Source organism: Botryllus schlosseri, chromosome 7 (assembly GCF_051294905.1).
Source record: "Botryllus schlosseri isolate E-star chromosome 7, Bs_hap1, whole genome shotgun sequence".
In the NCBI taxonomy this organism is placed as follows: domain Eukaryota; kingdom Metazoa; phylum Chordata; class Ascidiacea; order Stolidobranchia; family Styelidae; genus Botryllus; species Botryllus schlosseri.
In genome coordinates, this window is record NC_137242.1 from 8,873,092 (window position 1) to 8,888,783 (window position 15,692).

At 41.4% G+C, this 15,692-nt stretch overlaps 2 protein-coding genes across 4 annotated transcripts in view; both read right to left on the reverse strand.

Annotated features, from left to right (window-relative positions):
• LOC145443381 (hemocyanin type 2 unit e-like) overlaps positions 1–12,381 on the reverse strand; it is an 18,210-nt gene extending 5,829 nt beyond the window's left edge. Inside the window, exons 1-5 of one of the 2 annotated variants that reach the window (XM_080321354.1) lie at positions 10,993–12,375; positions 10,018–10,134; positions 8,515–8,673; positions 7,955–8,061; positions 4,509–4,650 (exon numbers count right to left, since the gene is read on the reverse strand). In XM_080321354.1, the coding sequence (XP_080177480.1) occupies positions 4,509–4,650; positions 7,955–8,061; positions 8,515–8,673; positions 10,018–10,134; positions 10,993–11,179 (712 nt within the window). In that variant the 5' untranslated portion in view covers positions 11,180–12,375. Of the gene's footprint in view, positions 1–4,508; positions 4,651–7,954; positions 8,062–8,514; positions 8,674–10,017; positions 10,135–10,992 lie in introns of both variants that reach the window. The other variant, XM_080321355.1, reaches the window with a different exon arrangement.
• Positions 12,382–13,856: 1,475 nt separating this feature from the next.
• LOC145443380 (uncharacterized) overlaps positions 13,857–15,692 on the reverse strand; it is a 35,274-nt gene continuing 33,438 nt past the window's right edge. For both annotated transcript variants that reach the window (XM_080321352.1, XM_080321353.1), the window contains exons 41-44: positions 15,491–15,603; positions 15,343–15,425; positions 15,151–15,284; positions 13,857–14,162 (exon numbers count right to left, since the gene is read on the reverse strand). In XM_080321352.1, the coding sequence (XP_080177478.1) occupies positions 13,977–14,162; positions 15,151–15,284; positions 15,343–15,425; positions 15,491–15,603 (516 nt within the window). In that variant the 3' untranslated portion in view covers positions 13,857–13,976. The remainder of the gene's footprint in view (positions 14,163–15,150; positions 15,285–15,342; positions 15,426–15,490; positions 15,604–15,692) is intronic.

Here is a 15,692-nt window from a genome sequence, read left to right on the forward strand (position 1 = left end):
AAAAGCTCGTACTAATCATGCTGGTTGCCTTATTTGAGTAATGAGCGTGCGAAACATGAGTTACATAGATCTTTTGCGAGTCATATATTTTTAATTATGCCGCAAGGATAGGCATATGATATTTTTCGAAGCTTAAGACAATTAACAGTTAGATTTCAAACAGACGCAGACAACAGTAATAGTATGAATCTACTTTTTACACGCTTTTTACAGTAAATGCGTGTTTTGGAGTTACATGGTATTCCTGATAGCTTTGTAGTCTGGTTGATAATAGTTGTTCAGGCTAAGCTTCGTTCAAAATTTGAAATTTTCGTCAATTATGCGAGATCGCAGGCTCGTCTTGATGCTATAAATGCGAGGACCCAGGATGATTTATGTAGGTGGAGCCAAACGTGGTCAGTGGTCACTGCACAGACAACAAAATACGTACCTATATTGTAATGTGTGATGCGTCAGTGACGTGGGTCCGGGGAGGCAAGTGAGACAGTGCTGCACCTGTCTACTAGATTTTGAACATTTTTACTACCAAAATAACGCAACTTCCCTGTTTATTGTCCAAAATAAAGCGTGAAAGGAGAGGCAAGGCATATAGGTGAGGCATGGCTGGGCCACGCCTTACCCGTGATAGGGCCATTCATCGTAAATATACTAGAATTTATAATAACTGATATTAATCGAGTGTAATTGTCGCACTGATTCCGATCCGGCTTCTCAATTATCAAAGTATTCGGCGTTAACAAAACGTTGCGCCACATGCCTGCAATTTTACAGCGACTACAAAACTGTACGTTATCAATCAAGAACGTGGATAGCTATGGCGGTGTATGTAATTTGAATTTGTAATTGTGAATTTCACTTCCGCGGCAGTTCATGTCTCGCCGTAGATCAGGAAGTCAATGTGAATTGGAAAACTGCATTGTCATAAAGGCGCCACCATGTCTTTTAGTCTCTTTGGTCAACGTATCGGGCAATCCAGTGACGTGCGGTGAGGTTCATGGCTGGTGACGCACGCCCCCCAGATACACACACACACACACACAAACACGCACGAACGTGAAGTACCTGATAAAGGGACCCAAAATGTGAATAACAGCAGCGGATATAGAGAAAATTTTCTTTGCACACTGATAGCCGTTGCAATTCCACATTTTACAATACATGTAGGACTGGTCGCTATTGTGCTAAATGGGCAAGTTTGGACGGATAATAATTGCTATCTCTTCAAGTACCGGTATAAATTATTCGAAGCACATGAAAATAGCATCCTCAGCTACATTTTTTTTCAGTAAAAAACACTAGATTTGTCGAATTTCGAAAGAAAATGCACTAGGACACTAGTCGAGTCAAAATATACACTAGATCTAGTGTAAAAACACTAGCAGTGGCACCACTGATCACAAACAACGAAAACGCGGGCTATGAAAGTATAGCTATAACATACCACAATTAGGGGTTGTTGGTATTGAAGTCGAACGCAGCATAAAGGACACAAACAACGACAATGCAGCCTATGCAAGTAGCTATAACATACAACAATTTAGCGTAGCTATGGATGGAAAATATAGAACAGCTACATAAGTAATGGAATGTATTGGCTCCGCCTTACGTATTGGCCGTCGTTACTATATAATTCCTGCAAGACTGTTGGATTCCGACATCGATAGCGCGTTTCACTGCTCTTCGATTGTCCAATTGTTGGCGAATAGTGCAAGAGGCAGATTCGTTTGTGCCTCACCTGGCTATTGTTTCTTTGCGATGGCATTTTTTGTAATAAAGCCGAATGTCAGCTTCCTTGGCGATTTTTTGGGGGTTCTTGTGCTCTGACACTGTTAATATTTGGATTGTCGGAATCAGTGTGACGATAGCATTTGATTGATACCAGTTATTATGAATTCCGAGCTATTTATGATGAATTGCATTTATCGCAGGTGAGGCACGACCCGTTCGTGCCTCACCTGTGCCTGATCTCTCCTTTCGCGCTGTATTTTGGAATATTATTTATGCAAATTGATGATGTTGGGTGAAAAAAATGTTCAAATGTAGTTATTTATGAACATCGATGTAAAACATCAATAATCATCGACTCATCGAGGGTTTTTCACGATTTTCACTTACTCATCCAGACTGCAGGTGAGGCAGTGCCTCACCTGCCTCATTGGACCGCACGTCACTGGTGCAATCCAAGATTTCGTGGCGGGTGCATCGAATTCGGGAGTGATATTGGTCGCTGGCGTTTTTTCAAACGTTTGCTTAATTATGCCATAGTTGTGTAAATACGTCCGAAAAACCACGTAGTATGAGCCTACGGACGATTTGCACACAATATAGTCGACGTATACGATTTGGGGTGGCGGGAACCTTCGAAATCTTCGCCGGTTCTACAGTTATAGCAAGCGGATACAGATCATTGTTAAGGAATGAGTGTTTTGATGATGATGACCGCCGACCGTAAAAATGCTGCATAACGACGTTGTTTTGGTTGAAGATCTTTTTGGTCTGTTCATAACATAGTGGACGGAAACCCTTTTCGTCGAATGGGCCGTATTTACCGTATATTTTCAATCGTCAAGGACAATCCACTGTGACGTCACAAATAATATTCGTGCCGTAACGACTAAAAAAAACAATAGAAAACATATTTTAAACAAGTTTGTTTTAAATGGATTTTTGTTTTAAATTAGGCTTGCCCTATTTTGGAAATATAAAAAGAGGACACTCTTTCAGAAATTTGAGACTTGCAAAACTGGATAAGAATTCTCAAAAATCGGTGAATTTTTCCCCACTTTGTGATTGGTTGACTAAAAAAAAAAGGTCAACTTTCCCCTCAGAGCTCAAAATAACGTTTTTCTCTCCACATTGCTATGGTGGATGACTAAAAAAAACAAAGGTCAATCACCGTTTTTCACTCCGAAATACCCGCCGGAGCGTGACTTCTGTGCTACTTTACGGCATATCACTCGCATTTTGCTCTAAATGTGACCTAAATTTTTAAAAAAGACGACAAAATCTCAAAAAAGAGGACAAGAGGACACTTTCAAAAAAGTCAAAAAAGAGGACAAATCCTCTTAAAAGAGGACGTATGGTAACCCTATTTTAAATGCAACCCTATATAGAGGTGTCCAATGTTTTGTCAAGTGGGCCTTATATTTGATGGGGTGAAATTGTCCGATTAAAGGTGAGCCGACCTTGCAGTCAATGTCATTTTGTGACCGAGTCAGTCCGAGTCCGAGTAATTCTATGAAAGGACGCGTCCGAGTCCAACTCACAATTTTCAGTCACGAAGTATTTTCAGGGGACTACAGAAATACTAGTACACATAGAAACAAATGAACTAATTCTAGTAGACAAGAAATGATAAGATATGAAAAGTATTCTAGTATTTTCAAAACGTAAATTTGGTCAATTTGACAATGGGCGATTTCGCCTAGTTGCTGTGATAATTTCACGCACAGAACTTAATGCCAAACTACTTTATACTCCGACATTGTCATAATTCCACACTCAATAGTTATGCAAACCGGTCCAAAAACTGATTTCTACTTCACAATGAAACTGCTAGGTAGAAGCAGAATTATAGTCTATAGGTGTGCAAAGTGCGGATGCGGGACTATTAGACACGGATATTTCGTGGCCGACCCTTATCGCTCCGGGCCACTAGAAGACATTCAGGTTTGACCAACACGCGGCTGGGCACAGTGAGGTGCCAAAATAATCGATCGAGATAAACATTGGCCCAAAACTACCGTCGCTGGTTGGCCTAAACCTTCGGTATAGATATCTCCGGTCGTCGCAATGGTCCAGTTCCTTTAGTTTTAGCCCCACTGAGCAAATGTGGCTCGAAAGTTTAAATATGCACTGCAGTTAGAAATAGCTTGCGTCACACATGTTCATGTCATTGCGATACGTACAGCAGCTGGTTGTCTGCGCCTTCTCAATTTCAGGCATTATTTCGTGTCAGACTTTGGATGTAGCGAGATGCCAATAATGTCATATTTGGAAGCGTTTCACTGTCATAAAGATTTATTTATGCCGCTAAAGTGCAATGAGGGTAATGTTAATAGTAATATTTATCTGCAGTTCCATTGCGGTGACTTTCCGAAGATATCCTGGCTGCGGTCAATTTTTTTCGTATTCATGGTGTTTGTCGACTATTATGGTCATTTACACCAGGACGATATTTTTCATATTTATTCCTTAACTGCCGACTTATAGCACGGCCCACTTCTAGGTTTTTTGTAAGATTCCGAGCACGCGGATGAGGTGGCGAGGAGAAGCCTTGATAAACCTCCCACACTTAGGTATAGGAATTCTGAAGTCGACCTCCGTCGGACTCGAACCCACAACACGGTTTTGCAGCCGTGGATTATACCACTGCGCTATCCACGCTATCTCGCTGCGGTCAAATATTATTTTCGGATTTTTCCGTTAATTTCAGACCACATCATACTTAAATCGTAGTGCCCCTTCAAGGATACTATGAAGCTTGGTAGATAGAATGAAATTCTTACCAAGCTCCAATTGGACCATTATCAACCTGTGCCAGGGTTGAAACAGGGGATGATGATGCCAGCTGCAGTGGTTGTTTTCGTGTCCAGTAATGTTGTTGTTCCAACGACATCGCCCGGGATAACCATGCCACGATACGATATTCTGCAATTAAAAATCAGAGTGTTAGAGAGACACAAGTTGGAATTGCGAAATTCGACTAACTCACTGTATGCTGCGTATACACCTTACCTTACATTACCTTACATCACCTACCGCCTACTGTCCAACCACCAAGGTTGATTGCAACGAAAAGAGCGACACCTATGATCCAATTAGTTCAGAGATTCCTAACGTGGAGGATTTCTTCTTAGGAGGGAATTAGACACTTAATTGAGATTCGGTGATTTGATGTCACGCGCGAGGGAGATGCAGACAGAGAGGAGGCGTAACGAAGTACCTTGACTTTTTCGGGGAACTCAAAGTAGGTTTAGCCCACTTGTACTATATATGCTCAAGTGGTTATGGCAGTGGTTCTCAACCTTTTTGACCTCGCGGCACCCTATGAAAATGAAAAATAGTTCGCGACACACTTGGTTCTCAACTTTTTTTTTCTTACGGCACCTGAAAACTACCATATATATATATCGGCTTTCAATTAAATAAAAGGGCAAAAGAAAACAGGAAACAAAGGAACATCAAGATATCAGTTTTGGGCCCTTATCAAGCGCCTCCAGCGTGGGCGGTCGTGGGCGTCTTCGAGCGATAGCCCGCGTTGCGCTAGCTCGGTCTCTATTGTTGAGCGCCATGTGGTTCTATTCCAGCCACCTCTGCGCCATGGCTCTGTCGGAATGTGGTTGATGATGGCGGCGGCTGGTTGATCGTCTTGATGCCGCACTAGATGACCGATTAAGCGTAAGCGTCGTTCAGCAGCCAGCAAACGGCATGGGACTGTTTTTGTGAGTTTGCGCAGAGCATTGGTGGATATGTGCTCCGGGTGGTGGATGCCGAGTGCGTAGCGGAGGAGTGCATCGTAGTTGGCGTTGAGTGTCTTAGCCGGCTTTTCTGTCAGCGTGAGTGCTTCTATTCCGTAAAGAAGAACCTGCTCGACAGTGGCACGGAAAATGCGGGTCTTGAGTTGGGGTGAGGCACTTAAGTGGAAGAGGCAATGTAGCCGACAGTTCTAGTGCAAGCCGAAGAATAACTTTCTCCGCTTCCGTATGAGGATTTGAATTTTTAGTTATTACCTCTGCGACCACATAACTAGCCTGCTCGGATCTCGTTGAAACTTTGGTCTGCGCTTATGTAGGCTACTATATGTCATAAGATTTGTTTGACAATAAACTCTGCTCACTACCGCATAATCGTCGATATAATTAACCAATTAACCATCGCATCGAACAGGCGAAGCGCGATCGCCACGAACGAATACCGAGGCTTAGAGGCGAATACAAGGATGCCAAACGCATTTCCGCGCATATCGTGTAGCACGCCTGAGGATAGCAATACCTCAATAGTTCTACTGACAGGGGCAGCCATCCGCAGTTCAATTATAGTTCCAACAATCCGGGAACCGCAGCGGCAGGAATTTTCTTAACTGATGTAATTAGATCAACTTTACTTCTCAATTCTCAAATTCGTTGCCGGTAACATAACGTTGCGCTCCGAGCCTACATTTAATGGCAGTGCCGACATGCTGTCTAACAATCGCATCGCAATGTGGAAGTCTATTGCTTGTAATTAGAATTTGTAAACGTGAACATCACTTCTAAAGTAGGGTTACCATACGTCCTCTTTTAAAAGGATTTGTCCTCTTTTTTGGAAATCTCGACTAAAATATTGGGCAAAATTCGACTGAGATACAGTAAATCAGCACTGAAGTAACGCTCCGGCGGCTATTTCGGGAGCTGAGCCAGAAAGTTGACCTTCTTTTAGTCAACCAACTGATAATGTGAAAGAAACACTGTATTTTGGGAGCTGATTCAGAAAGTTGACCTATTTTTTAATCAACCGACCACAAAGTGCATAATATTTACTATTTTTTCAGGATTTTCCTCCGGCATTGCAAGTCTGAAAATTTTGAAAAAGTGTCCACTTTTCAGATTTCCAAAATATGGTAACCCTATTTTAAAGGAATTCATTTCTCGGTGGTGATTACGAAGACGATGAGGATTTGTAAACTGTATTGTCATGCAGGCGCCGCTATGGCGGGGTATGTCGGGTAAAGCGAATTCGCAGAGGATATTGATTGCGGGCATGACAGCAATTTTGATTTGTCAAATGTACTGTACAAACTTCCCATCGAGCCCGTTTTTTATTGTTATTGATCGTTTGCTATAGATTATAATTATTTAGCGCATAATTTCGAAAATTTCGAATAAATCTCTCGCACACAGATTGAGAATCACTGGGTTATGGCATTAGAACTGCTTCCACTTCCACTTGAAATCACGTACATTGCACACTTTTGATTTTGTGAGGTAGGAAGCGGTTTCTGGATATGTCTGCGTGAATTTTACGAATAGGCTATAATTGCTATAGCAACTCCGCGATACGGTAAACGGTATTACTGTAAATTATTATGTTTTATATATTTGCACCTATTTACATTGCATCGAGAGGACGCGCCCTGCAAGTCCGAAAATGTCTGTCTCAGTCGATCTGTTGAAAGTATGTGATCTCACTGCCATATTCACTTCTATAAACTACTTATTGGAATATTTGTCTTTGTCATCAGACAGTGTTTTTTTACGGGGCGGGTTGGCATGAAAGTGGCATAGCCTTTCGCGCATCCAATGTGTTGTATTATACGCAATGGTAGTCAAAGCTTTCAGCGTTGGCACTCAAGTATATAGAGGTCAAAGTGACGACCAAAATTTATACTGAATTACAATTAGAAGTAGGGATATCCAAGTCATATTTAACTATTCCGAGTGGAAATATGAAATGAAGGTTTGGACGGTACTCAAATAAGTAGCTTTTAAGAGTATAGATTGGGTCTCGAGGGGTCGCATACTAGCAGCAGTGGGCTAGAGGTTGATACTTTCTAAATTGCAGGGCTCATCTACACGACTGACGCATAATTACCGATGACATTACAAATAAGTGCGATTTTCGAAAAGAGATTTATCTACCGTGATACAGTGACTAGTCTTCGCGATTGTCATGACAATTTCACCCATAAGAGTAATGAAAACTTAACCCAAATATATTTTTGTTCAAATTAGGGATTTTATAAAGTAAATTGAACTATAGTTTTGCCGACAACCGTTAAACAGAAGTTCTAAAACAGAAGAACTGAAGAGTGTATAGGACAAGTTAGGCCAAACCCATACTTAAGTACTCCGAAACAGTAGAAAACTTCGTTACTCACCACCTCCTGATATAGCTAATATCATTATTTTACTACTATATTTGACATATTGAAAAGGTCCCATCGCCCGTATCTTAAATACTAGAATCGCATTACCCAATAACCGTTCATCGATGTATCTTGTTTGAACTTCGTCATTGCTTGCAGTAGGTCGTGGAGCTCTTCGTCCAATAAATTATTCAAGTTTTTGCGGATTCGAAATTCTGCATGCATGAAATGGCAGTAGAATAACATTGAGCCGCTGATAGTTTTGGTGCGACAGATGGGTTCACTTTTGGTATGGTAATATACCTCCGCAGATTCCATTGCTGTGACAATCTTTACTAAAATCGTATATTCTACTCATGCGAAGTTCGTATAGCAATACAATACAAATGCGACCAACGGAGTAAAATAAGGCACACCGATTTGAAGTCGCGTGTGTCATACATGTTTCATAGAACTGCAATTGGTTGTCCGCACCTTCTCTATTCCACTCATGCCAGTAAATACGCAGCCCAGCACTGACATTAAAATGCAATCATATAAATGCGTGAGGCTTGGGTCGTGAGATGAAATAAAACACAGATTTGGGTCGCGTTGCAAAAGTTTGAGAGCCAATGATATATGGCATCAATTTCCAGTTACTATGAAATATCGCATCCCAATTTATATACCTTTGGTGATGTCAGTGCAAGTCCTCGCCATGCTACCTCTCCCATTGCAAGCACCCGGAGAATCTCTGCCTTCTGATTTACAAATTCTTTCTCTGACTTGAAGTCCGCCCCATTCCGATCGCAGACATTTTGACCACGAACTCCAATTTAACCACGAAGCTGTAATCGGATGTTAGAACACAATTCGCTAGCCTGATACGTTTGAGATCATAGGATCCTGTTTTTGACTTGTTGATTTTGACAATACTGCGCATGTGTCTTCGCTTTATTTACCACTTCATCATTTTAATACTATTATTGTGCAATTGTGCATGTGCCATTCAGTATGTATGTATGTTGTTAGGTAGAAAGCTTCATGTTTTTCTGTTAGGCTCCCTAGGCCAAGTTGGGTGATATATCGATAGACTGCATCACATCTTCTCTGTGTTTTCGTTGTAGCGCAACCTTGTTGTCTTTCAAAATGATTAGAATATCAAGGAATTTGAGTGATTATCTCATCAGTATCTTGCGTGTGGATACTGGATAGGATCCCAGCATACACTGACCGAATGCAGGAATGAGAGTTGATTTTCAACGCATGATGCATGGTAAAGTGTAAAACTCAAAATGAAAATACACACGGTTTCCTGCTATATATGAATAAGATGTAATCTAGAGGTGGGCAAACTACGGCCCTCTACAAAATTTTGTGCGGCCTGCGAAACCCCCAATAAAGGTAAAAAAAGATATTATTAAAATGCATAGTTGATATTAAATTAGTGCAAACTGGATCAAGCTTTCTCCTAAATTTCACCGCGATGTTGATAGGCATTAGTCTTACTATGGTGTTTCTTTATTTTCTTGCTGGCGCCATACCAGACCTCAGCGCCAATGAGTTTTGAAAAGTTCAGATTGCTAAACCTCCCAGAAAGTCAAAACCAAAATGGCTTAATTGGAGTGATGTGCGTGGGTTTTTGGATTGACAACTCAAACAAATTTATTACTATATCGGCAATGTACTTAGAAACACCGATTCGTGCGTGTTTTCGGTAGATGCGTCCTGTGCATATGTGTACTTGGGTACAAACTAATTCACAAACTTCGATTACAACTCATTCGCAAAGAAACACGAGATTGTTCGGATTGGGACGGATATCCCTCAGATACACGAGCTATCGGATAGATTCGGATTCTCCGAAATCAATATCCACTAAACACTTCTGTTCGCGAAGTCAAATCTTCAGCCGATTCCAAGAATGGGCATATACCTGACTTTCATGCCTTCGACAAGTATGTTCCTCAGGATGACCAGTTTATTTATTCTCGTTAATGTTGCTGACGCGTGTGCGTTATCATTAAAATATTTGATTTGTTCCAATCATATATATATTATGTTTATTGTTTATTTCATTAGTCACTATATCATCAAATAAATGATTTGTGTTCGCGTGTACCAATTTTACGATGGTGCGGCCCGCGAACGGGTTGGGATGGTAAATGCGGACCTCGACCTGAAAAGTTTACCTGGTTCACAATTCGTATCGTTGTGCAATGCAAAGTTCTTCTTACACACACATCTACAGGAATTGTTCGGATACAGTATTGTACCTTGTTCGCATTCGAGTTGGCATAGTATCGTACCTAAAACGGAGTTTTTGACAACGCTTATTATAGAAAAGTAACCGGTATTTACTGCGATTGTGCATCTGCACTGTGGAGTATATCAGGGATCAAGTCGCGAGTCTGAGTCACTTTAGACAGGTCCTGGAAAGCTACCAGAATGAGCGTCTACATACTATTATTTCGCCATTAGGCATTGCGTTGCTAGCAGGTGGGCAAATTCCGTGAAATTACATTGTTCTGTTCAAACTCTTTGTCCATTACATTAGAGTGATGTTCCTTGCTCGGAACACAGTGTCCTACGATGGTGTGGCTACAACCAAATCGAACGGATCACTCTGTTTGGGTTACCTCATTCTCTCCATTTGACCAAAGGCAATTTACGGCAATATCTAGACGTGCTTGCCGAGCGCGAAATTTGATAAAACGAACAGCAAAATGATAGCTGCCACGGTACTAATTCCGGATATATAAAGTTCATTCTGCTCATAGCCCTCGACACCCCCCCCCCCCCCCCTAAAAAAATATACCTCCAACTGTGCACTTTGACGAAGCCTAACATTGTGACGCAATTATGTCGTCTAGAATCACGATGCCTTGTAGATCATGACCAGGGAAGCAGCGGCGCGGCGAAAGTGAGAGTGCTCGATCAGCGACGCAGCAACAGCAATACGCTTGAAATAGCATATCTTGATACTAAAAATGATCTACTCTCACTATGCTCGCCTCCAATCATAACAGTTGATAGTGTTGATACTAGATTCGGATTCGAGTAGTCGCATCGCGGTCGTAATTGAGATATGGTGGAGTACATCATATGATAAATATGAACTCCAACAAATTCAATTGAAATGTGATTGCAATGAATTCGTAACTGACCATTGAAAGCGCCGGGATCTTCCAATTTTCTGAACGCGTGTGTAGTATTGTCTCTGACTGTTGCGCCGTGGTCAAGGTGAGCTTCAACATTGAATGTTCGATTCGTGACAGCTTGTACCTGAATCCACACAACTACACTCCAGACCACGACCTTGGAGAGCATTAGATTAAAAAGATTGTCTGTCATCGAAGCATATGGTTACGGGCGGCTGTCAGCAGCGTAAGAAATATAATTTCGACTTAAATGAGGCACATATTTCGCAGCCATTTTGTAATTCATTGCTATTCTTTAACGCCAGGCCATCGATATCTGGTACTTTCGGAGTATATTGCAAAGGCTGTGATTTTGAACCAATCGAAATATGAAACGTATTGACGGCGAGGTATCATAAAGGATTTGAGTATAATGCCTGTTTCCTCGGTGATTCTTAGCTCTTAGGACTCTAATATATTGAGCAATGAGCATGCATCCCTGAAAATATCAATATGGGCAAAAGACATCGAATGCTGGATGTTGTATCACGCTACCCGAGTTGCGAGTCAATCTAGTATTCCGTGCAAAAGAAAGACAACAGACTGATTTACTTTTTCGACTGGATTCCAGTTATGTTGAAGCTGCGGCTCACTGGTAATTGAGTCGAATGGAGCAGAGTCATGTCATGTCAATATCGGCGTAGCCACTCCACATAGGCGACGCATTGCGACTAGGGCTGGGCAAAATCGAGTACCTGAGTGATTGGATTCTGAAACACGTATTACGCTTCGCGTCGAGTCGAGTATTCGAGTATCACCCATTATAACGTCACAACAGAATGTACTGTGTCAAAGCCCAAATATGTACCTTTCATACCACCACAATGAACGTAATGCCTGTTATCCGTCAGGATAGTTTGGTAATTTTCGACCATACCGATTTCATTGCACTTCTTGCCAATGATGTGGGATGATCATGACTTCAGAAATGTGTTATTTTCAGTAACGTTCGCAGCTTTGTACTATGTTTCGTATGCTGTGACACGGTCAATCAAGGCTTCTAGGCTTCCTCAGTGGAAAATAGTATCAAAACTATAATTCTCGTTAGTAAATTAACTTTCAGTTGCGAGGAGCCTATAATTTTAGTACTCGAAAAAATCGCCTTTTACTACTCGACCCGAATCATTAAAATTGATACTCGATTCAGATTCGAGTACTCGAATCATTGTGCCCAGCCCTAATTGCGACACTGATAATGATTGTCACTCCTGTCCATGTCCAACTAACCGCAAGGGATCTCGCAACCAGACTTGGACAGCTAGATAATTCTAGTCTAATTTCACTAAATTAGAGCGAAATGCCAGTAATATAATTCTAATCTAATTTGAAAAAGCTGAAAATTTTCTAGTTGTCCTAGTCTGCTCGCAACACTTAGGCTAGTATCTATTACCTTAGTGCTGATGAACTACGCTGAACAATTGATCATCAATGATCCACAGTAATGCTATGCAAGCTGACTCGTAAACAATACACTCTTAGCCAAATGAGGTCGGTATTACCACCCGCTTACCACCCCTTATATGCGGGTGTGAATATATACCCCGCATGGCACACATTCAAATTATGCATACACGTAGGAACGTAAGAAGGCATACACGTACGCACGTAGGATTTATGACCGCGATATAATTCTGAGTTAAGTTCTGTTTTCGCGCTCTACCCTTTGGGTTGAATACACAGTATTTTCGCTGTTGCGTAGCTACTATTAAACCTGGAATGATGCGACAACATGCGAGACCCCTTCTCTGTTTTTGTTGATCCTAGATGCAAGAGATTTGCTCAGACTAGCGGAAACTTGATTGATCTGAGATTTTCGCTCGACTCTCGCATAGTTTGTCTTATCGATCCCGCTCAAGGTATTTATTTCAATGACATTATTCCATGTCATCAATTGACGATTTTGATACGACAATACGTTAGTAGGCTAAGGTGGGCGTTATTGATAGACATCACATTATAATTTTTGGTCGTTTTCGTGTGATCCGCGTAAGCAATGTCTAAGGTCGTTGCATAGATCGCGATAAAAAAGGATTGTCTTACAAGATCCCAGAACGAAGGTTGGACGTGCTGCAAGTCCACAGATCTGCCAGGAATCATAAAAGATGAATGAACAAATACCAAGAACAACAACATCATAGTCGTTTCAACATCTCTTTACCTGGTCATTGTATTGCATTGCAGCCTATACCCATATGCATCGCACTGTACAGTGTACATTGTGTGTCAAGGTCAAATGATAACACTAGTATCGCTGATTGGGATATATGTTCAAATAACAGAAATATTTTCAAAGCAGTCTGCGTTTCGATCCTCCGTGGTGGATCGCGTTCGAATTATCACACGTGGATCGATCGGTGGAAGCAAAAAGTTTGTGGAGAGATCCTTTAGTGATCCAGCAGCAGGCTGAATACGCATTCGGGGCATGTAATTGACCACATCATCAAGGCTTGACGACTGTACCTCGTACATGTGGTTGTCACAATGATGAATGTGTCATGACTATATTTTCCTGTAACATTTCCTTCTTGTCGTATACATTCGCAGGCTGCTAAGATCTTTGCTCTGATTGATATGCTTCCTCTTGCAATCGATTTTAAAACTTTTCCGGCCCTCGCTAATGCAGTCTTTAATCATATTTTTGTAAACCGTAAGCACTTCCACTCATCTTACTCGCATATACTGGTAATGTACTGATGGGCATATTTGAAAATCTGAAATCAAGCTCAAATATTGATTCTATATGCTATTTCAGTAGACGCCTTCGGACACTTTTCTATTTAAATGTAGAATCATTGATCTGCGAGGTTGCGCTTGAATCCCAGACAAGGCGATAAAGTGTCATTTTTATTCAAGCGCAATAGATATGCTTATAGGATTAGATCAACTGTGGTAGGTGAATGTGCAACTATGTACAAATAAGTTTCGCTGCAACTACGGAAGTGTTATCGCCTTTAAACGCTATCTTCGACCAACGGTTCTCCCAAGGGTGAGTTTGTGTAAAGCGGGGGTGCACTCGGTTCCATTTCGTATGCGATGTTGACCACGCTCTTCGCAGCTGGTTCTTTCTCACTGGAATCGTAGGATGGCGGCGGCGTGTGCATGCGAACGAGACTGTTTGTAGGTGTCACCTTTCGCTGCTATAATATAGACAAAGCAACTTTCCAAATTTGGTCAATGGTCAATTGGTCATGCGTGATCGAATACGCGACGATGTAAATTAAGCCGATGGGTAGGGTATAGCGCTGGGAGACGTGGCTATTTCGAATTCCAATTGCGCAGACCGGGACGTATCATGGGCTTAGTTTGGATGTAAGGTGGGAAGAGGCGACAAAACTGTATCAGTAATGCGACCTTAGTGATTCAATGTCGTATGTTATAAGAAATTATACAGCTTTGGTACACCAAATAAAATATATAGGTAGAGTCGACTTACTTACTCCAGTGGTTATGTATTTTTGAATGATTACTCTTCTATTTCACAGTTTTGTGGACAACTTTACCTAATTTAAGACTTCGGATTTTGTCAAGTAAAAAGTTACGACGTAACTTCTATTTCTACTTGAGTACCCACGCTGGTTACTTTGGCCATCTCTAAGAATAGTGAAATATTTGCAGCAGAAAGTTCCCCAGCATCGATTAAAAAATATATTCCTGGTCATTTATATAGAATACATTGCACAATTATATAATGTTTGCAGGATATTAACCTGAAGCAAACAAAAACATGGGCGGAGAATGTTGATTAGGAAGGTCACAGTTTCGCGATGCAAACGCCATTCCATTTTCTGCCCCAAGTTATATTACTCGCTCCATGTCAACAAATAAGGTGTCGTTTGTTTGTGTTATTCATGGTGTTTGTCGACTACATAATGGTCATTTATACCAGTCCGATTAGCTTTATTTTGAATCCGTATCTACCGACTTGTAGCACGTCACACTTCTAGGCTTTTTAAGACAACGCTTGCGCGGATCAGATGGCGAGGAGTAGTCTAGATAAATCTTCAACCCTTAGATTAGGATTCTGGAGTCGACCTCGGTCGGATTCGAACCCATCGGTGTTACAGCTGTGAATCACACCACTACGCTATCTCGCCTACCAAAAATACGGTGTCAATTTTCCCTTACCGTACTAGCCTTCCCATGATAATACTTCACAAGTAATAGCAGAACGACTGTGACAGCAACCAGAGCAATGGTTAGTCCGATTACAGCGCCTACACCCAGGCCGTTAGGCGATGGCTTGTCACGCGTCGATGTACCTTCAAAATACAGTCGTTCAATTGATCACTGCATAGGCGTGCAAAAATCTATGCTTACGTGTGATCTGGTTCGCTGTTGCTGTCGTTTCAGGAGATTGATCATTAGCGTCCGTTGTGCTAGTTTCGATTTGCAAAAACACCCTTCATGTCATGTATACAGAGAGGTTAACAAAACCGCCAGAATAGATAGCAACTTTTGAACTCACGCAAAATAACCTTGATACACGGAACATGTGCATGTTACTGTGGAAGCGGATATATCTACATCAGAGGAGCAAGAGGATGCTGTCCAGACGTTGGAAGAAGCGCGATGTCGGCACTAAAATTAGCGAGAAGTCATACTATCATGAAGAGAGGGCTGAAGTAGTCAGTTTTTATACCCAAGTAGAAGTAAATCCATAAATTTCT